This window comes from Penaeus chinensis, chromosome 33, assembly GCF_019202785.1.
Source record: "Penaeus chinensis breed Huanghai No. 1 chromosome 33, ASM1920278v2, whole genome shotgun sequence".
Lineage (NCBI taxonomy): Eukaryota > Metazoa > Arthropoda > Malacostraca > Decapoda > Penaeidae > Penaeus > Penaeus chinensis.
In genome coordinates, this window is record NC_061851.1 from 8,681,588 (window position 1) to 8,689,087 (window position 7,500).

The 7,500-nt window shown below is 39.7% G+C and overlaps 1 protein-coding gene across 1 annotated transcript in view; it reads right to left on the reverse strand.

The window, feature by feature from the left end:
* Nucleotides 1–2,464: 2,464 nt before the first annotated feature.
* The window catches only part of LOC125043342 (segmentation protein even-skipped-like), a 25,684-nt gene continuing 20,648 nt past the window's right edge, over nucleotides 2,465–7,500 (reverse strand). Inside the window, exons 3-4 of the mRNA XM_047639427.1 lie at nucleotides 4,688–4,974; nucleotides 2,465–3,877 (exon numbers count right to left, since the gene is read on the reverse strand). Of these exons, the coding sequence (XP_047495383.1) occupies nucleotides 3,185–3,877; nucleotides 4,688–4,974 (980 nt within the window). The 3' untranslated portion in view covers nucleotides 2,465–3,184. The remainder of the gene's footprint in view (nucleotides 3,878–4,687; nucleotides 4,975–7,500) is intronic.

The following is a 7,500-nucleotide window of genomic DNA, read 5'->3' on the forward strand; positions in this document are numbered from 1 at the left end:
ATAGGAAAACAGGCGTGCAATGGGTCATGAATATATCAATCAAGAAACTAACTTTCCCCTAACTTTTGGTGCATAACAAAGCAACTAGTCTGTAATGCAAACAACAAAATATTACACGTCAGACGCAAGGTTTGCAAAGGATGAACTGCATATATGCCTTATATATATGTGCTTCACATACACAACCACCCACACCACTAACACACACATGCGCATAATCGTATGTCTGTGTATGCATACGCCTGCATATTTACATTAGAGACAACAATGTTTTTTATGTTGGTAGTTTGCAATTCCTAAGGAAAGACAACTCATTACCATAATTCATCTTCATTATTTTCGTCATTCCCCAGTTAACATACGCAATGTGAATTCAGTCATCAAGGAATATTTTACTTTTATTATTTCAGTGAATGATGTAAAATTTCCAATCCAAATAATTTTAGGTACAGTTAAGAGGACATGCCACTCATCACATTTTGTACTACATAATATCAGAGAGTTATTATTTCACTCACCATATTAACGTATTCTACTTCATCATGCGTACGAGTACAGGAAAACTACTTGGGCACCATTTATAACCATCCAGCAAATGGGCCTAACCTTATCTCACGATAATCGCAGAGCTTTGCACATCACAGTATAAACTATTTTGACTTGTTTTGTTGGCGGGACATGTGCTTATGAAGCGGGTTAAAAAGCCAAATTGATTCATAGAAACAAGGGCATGTAGGTGTCTATGCAATATTTTCCTTCACTCCGAAATGATCGTTAAGCAGATATGCCGTGACGTCCTACTTGATAGTTCATTTCCTCCTTACACTACAACATAATGTTACTGTGCTTTATAGTTTATATATATATGCAGTATATATATATGTATATATATTTATATACATGTATGTACACACACACACACACACACACACACACACACACACACACACACACACACACACACACACACACACTCACACATATATACATATACATATATATATATATATATATATATATATATATATATATAAACACAGACACACAAACACACATAGGTATATACATATGTGTGTGTGTGTGTATGTGTGAATACTCTGCAGTATGTAAACTACATTATGGGAGAAGACAACTCATTCTAAAAATTCTGTTCACGGCTATTACAGTTAATACTGTATTCATACCTACCAGTTTTAAGTAAATAATTATATACACATTGACCACGGTGTTCAAATGCCGAATTGCAGACCTTTCCGAGGAACTAAAGTATCGTTACTTAACTTTCTGCATATGAATATATCGCATATACCGGCTTATAAACCGGCATTTGAAGCTTAGAAGTCTCTCTCCAAAACCAGGGGTTAACGGGTACGCCGAATGATAACCTAACACTCGTTGTACACCACTTCCCATAACTTTCGCAGCCTACAACAATTACTCCCTACTGAAACCCATGTATAGTAAGTCTATACAATGTTGATATTTTGATAATAGCTATGACTTCACTCACAGGGTTGGTTAGGTTCGTTCAGGTTAGGTTAGACTAGTTTGCTCTGTGTGTTAGAGCTTACTTGCGACTAGTGTCTGAGAATTGTGTATGATATACCGTATTTTTTCTTTCCATATTATAGGGCCGGGGAAGTGGAACTGCTTTACTTTTAGAATTATACCTGAATTGCACATAAGAATTTTGGGGGCCGACTTATGCGCCGGACCGACATACACGGTAAATATGTCACAGCAGTGTATATTCTACTCAAAAGGCTGTTGATTTGTCACGCTTTTGAGTACAACATATCATTACAATGAGATGGCTCTTACTCCACATATGCTTCATAGGTATACTGTGCTATGGCTGAAAATTCTGTGTTGTTATTATTATCACTTGAAATTATCTGACAAAACAACTGTTTGGGTCGTTAGCAGACTATGGACGATCTTGAAAATGCGATGCAAACAATCAATGTAACTTAACCATGCAATATTATTGTAACATTTTTTTCTTCTGAATCAGTATTATAATTGGAGTTTGCTTGTAAGAACCTTTCGGCCTTTTCGATTTGCTTTTTCGTAGTAATGATTTACAAAGGCTTTCAAGACGCATACTTGGAAGAATGATGACAACAGAATAAGGAGGCAGAAATAGCAAATTTTAGGAGCTGCGTTTCCCAGGTGGCTCTTCTTTCATTATTTCAAGGAAGAATGTTAAAATATCATTTTAAATATGCATTAGTATGTTATATGACGCCGGTCATTCTGAAATTTGTTATAATAAAATTGTATGGCAATTTTTTCAACTTTTTGGTTCAGATCTCGTAAAAAATGTAACTTAACTATGGCAGAGTATAAGTTCACATACGGACCTATCAAAAAAACAAAAACAAATGGAAATAAAATCACGCAGTAGTAATTTTTATCTTATATATTTTTTACTTAAACTGACTCACATCCGCGCTTCCACATAACTATGAATAAACATCTATGATACCTACAAGAAAAAAAAAAAAAAAAAAAAAAAATAACATGCCTCACGTAACAAGACAAGAAAGTCCGTGAGACAGGGTTGGATCTAACAGCAAGACATACATTTATTTATATAAGAATATCACAGGGCAAATTAGAGGTATAGCCGAAGCCTGCTTAGCGAAGGCCCGCGGAGAAGACTGTCTCATTTGCAAATCTTGACTAACAATGTAAACCAGAGGAACATCTAGACATACAAAGGCCAAAGGCTGACACGTGTTTTATAAGTAAGGGATTATTATATATTTTTTTCTCTCATTTATTTTAATTTTCCTTCCGATATTTGACGTTGTATATACACGTGAATGTTGTTTTTAGAAGGGTGTCACTTTGATCGCATGTGAGAGAACCTGTACATACGCACAAATTGAAAATACACACATGAGCACACACATAAACAAAAAACACATACACGCAATTATGCACATTTTATGTATCTTATAATACAGCTTAAAACCAACATCTCAACATGTCAGCCGACGGCCCTCATATGATGCGAAAGGAATCATATCAGAGGTAAAACTACAGGTATTCTAAATCAGTAAATATCTTTTATTATTTTAATTTACTTATTTAATCTATGTGTAACGTATTTTTGGTTTTGATCTGGATTTTCACTCCGGAGTTTAATGCCTAAGAGTTTCTTGACGTCTGAGGAGTCTTAAGGGTCGTCCCTGTAGGGCTGGAAGAGCGAGGGCCCCGAGGACGTCTTGTGGGGGGACGCGCGGCCGCCGAGCGATGCCCCGGGGGTCGCCAGGGACGGGGGGCCGGAGGTGGGGTTCGCGCTGAGGCTGGTGTTGGCTGACGGAGGGGAGGTGGTGAGTGGGGCGGGAGCGGCGTCCAGCGTGGGCGTGAGGGCGTGAGAGAGGGGGAGGGCGGGGTACAGGAGGCCGCAAACGCACGAGTCACCGCCCACTTTTGGAGAGTCTCTGAGCGGACACGTGGCGAGGTGGCCTCCGACTAATGGGCGAGGTGACACGGGCGTGGGCGTGAGGGGGGAGGAGGGCAGTGCCGTCTGGACGTCGTGTGGGCGGAGGTCGCCCGGCCGAAGGTAGGGGGACGACAGCAGACCGGGATGAGGGCGTGGGTAAGGCGCAAAACGAGTGAGCGAGGGCGGGTGTGCCGGCATGTTATAGCCAATGGGCGGAGCGCCGCCCACGCCCGCAGCAGCAGCTGCAGCCGCGGCGGCCGCCCATGGAGATCCTGGCGAGAGCGAGGGCGGCAGGTAGGGCGGGTAGGCGCCCGTGGCGGCGGCCGCGTGCAGGAGGTAGGCCGCCAGTGCAGGGTCCGCGTAGGGCCAGGCCAAGGCGAGGCGCTGTCGCTTGTCCTTCATGCGCCGGTTCTGGAACCACACCTGCGAGGGGGAGAGGGGCCTTAGTCACGGTCTCTTGTGGAAATATTGCCCTAACATGTTCTAGTATGATTTATGAATCGGTTATACTTTTAGGCAGAATGTTCCATACTCAGTGTGTGAAGAGGGATAGAATGTTAAGTGCCTTGCAGATCTAATTCCAGTTAGCTCAACTAGCTGTTGAATATTCCCATATTAAAGATATTTTGCTAGTCCGTGTAAGCGGATGTTGCCACCTACCATAAATGAAAAGTAGTTGTAATAATCATTGTCGGTGATCAATCTTACTATAAATATACTAATCAATGCTGAGTAAAACTTGGACAGATCTTCAAGATATAAGAGCTTTACTATTTGATTCACACAACAGTATCTTGGTCGTTTAAATTTCAGAAATGGTTATTTACAATTTTCCCATTATTGTGTGTGTGTGTGTGTGTCTACACACACACACACACACACACACACACACACACACACACACACACACACACACACACACACACACACACAAACACACACAAACACACACACACACACACGTGTGTATGTGGGTATGATCTGTATGTGTATAAATAACACACGTACAGCCATATTTAAATCTATATCTGCATTTGTTTATACAACTATCTATCTATCTATGTATATATACACATGTATATACATATATATATGTATATATATGTATATACATATGCATATATATATATATATATATATATGCATATATATATATATATATATATATATATATATATATATATATATATATATATATATATATATCTTTCTCTAGAAACCTCAGCCAATCACCTTGATCGTCGACTCGGGCAGATTCAGCTCCTGCGCCAGCTCGCACCTTCTCGGCCGACTCACGTAGTTCTCCTTGTAAAACTCCTTCTCGAGGCGGGCGATCTGCTCCCTCGTGAAGGCAGTTCTGTAGCGTCGAATTTCCGCTGCGTTTTGGCTGTTGGGTGGCCCGCTGCCTGGGCTTGATTGCTGTTGTTGTTGTTGTTGTTGTTGCTGTTGCTGTGGCATGCCTGTCGAGGGCGCGGGGACACCGCCAACCCGACCCTTGCTTGTTGGGTCTTCGTCGCCGTCTGTTGGGAAATTGTATTTATTGTATTGTTGTAGTTGTTGTGATCATTGTTACTATTATTATTACCATTATCCTCATTATTATTATTATTATCTTTACTGTTATTATGATTATTTCTATTATTATTATTATTGTACTATTTTTATCATTATTATTACTATCATTATTATCATCATTATCACCCTTTTCATTGTTGTTATTGTTTTTTTTTTTTTTAGATATGGTCTAAACGCGAGGAAAATAACATAGTATTATATGAAAGCGAAGAGTAAGAGAAACTAAGGAAGACAAAAGATATTAATGAAAAAACAGAAGTAAAGCAAATAGAAAAAAATAGGATAATAATAATACGACAGATAATAAAAATAATGAAACGAATGATGATGAAGGATCATAACAGCAGAAGCAACAAAAATAATGATGTTCACGATGATAATAATAATAACAATGATAAAGATAATAGCAAAAAAGAAAATTAATAACAATTCCAGTAATAATATGACAGCAGTGATAATTATTGCGATAATAATCATCATAGTAAATGACATTTTAATCAAGAATAACAACACATATAAAGATAGACATGAGTATGTTACAAAGAACAGCAGTAATAAAAGTAAAAAGAAAACATTAACATCAATAACGATGGAAACGAAACTATGGCAATGTAATCGACACTAATTAACATAACACGAAGATGATAATAATAATACCATTGCTACAACAGCAGCAATGATAATAATGATGATATTAATAATAATAATAATAATAATGATAATAATAATGATAATAATAATAAAAATAATGATGATGATAATAACAATAATAATGATAAAAATAATATATAATAATAATAATAATAATAATAATAATAAGAATGATAATAATAATAAAAATAATGATGATAATAACAATAATAATGATGATAATGATATAAAATAATAATAATAATAATAATAAAAACAATAATAAAAGTAATAGTACTTATGATAATGACTATTATAATAATAATGATACTACTACTACTACTACTAACAATAATAATAAAAACAATAATAGCATTAATAATATTAATAATAATGATAATAATAATAATGATAATAATGGTAATAACGGTATCAAAAATGATAACAATAATGATGATGATGTATAACAATCCTCCCTGACCTGGCCTCGAACCTAGGTCACTCCGGGTATGAGACCGGAGGGCCAGTACTAAACCAACCATGCCACACGACCCACTAAAAGGAGTGTGCAACTAGGATCTAACTAGCTTCCATAGACATTATCTATCTATTAGAGAAGGAAAGGAGAAAAAGAGGGAAGGAGACAAGAAGAGAAAGAGAGAGGGGAGGGGGAAGGAAGGAGAAGAGAAGAGAAAGAGTGAGGAAAATGGGAGGGAATGAGACGAGAAGAGGAAGAGAGAAGGAAATAGGGGGGGGGGGGGGCGAGAAGAGAAAGAGAGAGGGGAGGGGGAGGTAATGAGACGAGAAGAGGAAGAGTGAGGGAAATGAGAGGGGAGGGGACGAGAAGAGAAAGAGTGAGGGGAGGGGGAGGGAAGGAGACGAGAAGAGAAATAGAGAGGGGAGGGGGAGGGAAGGAGACGAGAAGAGGAAGAGGGAAATGGAGGGGAAGGAGACGAGGAGAGAAAGAGTGAGGGGAGGGGGAGGTAATGAGACGAGAAGAGGAAGAGAGAGGGAAACGAGAGGGGAGGAGACGGGAAGAGAAAGAGTGAGGAAAATAGAAGGGCAGGAGACGAGAAGAGAAAGAGAGAGGGAAATGAGAGGGGAGGAGACGAGAAGAGAAAGAGAGAGGGGAGGGGGAGGGAAGGAAACAAGAAGAGGAAGAGAGAGGGAAATGGGAGGGAAGGAGACGAGAAGAGGAAGAGGGAAATGGAGGGGAAGGAGACGAGAAGAGAAAGAGAGAGGGAAATGGGAGGGGAGGAGACGAGAAGAGGAAGAGAGAGGGATATGAGAGGGGAGGAGACGAGAAGAGGAAGAAAGAGCGAGGGGAGGGGGAGGGAAGGAGACGAGAAGAGAAAGAGAGAGGGAAATGGGAGGGAAGGAGACGAGAAGAGAAAGAGAGAGGGAAATGGGAGGGAAGGAGACGATAAGAGGAAGAAAGAGTGAGGGGAGGAAAGGGGAAGGAGACGAGAAGAGGAAGAGGGAAATGGAGGGGAAGGAGACGAGAAGAGAAAGAGTGAGGGGAGGGAAGGGGAGGCGGAGGGGAGCAGGAGGGACTGTCACAACACCCGACGGCCCCTCCTTTGATCACCGCCTTATCTCTCTTACCCAATTGGACCCTCATGAGCCTCTCTTAGATTTGTTTATAAACAGTCAATTAACGAACCTCTTTCTCTCTCCCTCTCTCTCTCTCTTTCTTTATCTCTCTCTCTCTTTCATCCTCTTTCTCTCCTTCTCGCTTTCTTTATCTTCCTCTCTCTCTCTTTCTCTTTCTTTATCCCCCCCTCTCTTGCTATCTCTCTTTCTCTTTCTTTTTTTTTTCTCCGCGTCTCTATTTATCTCCC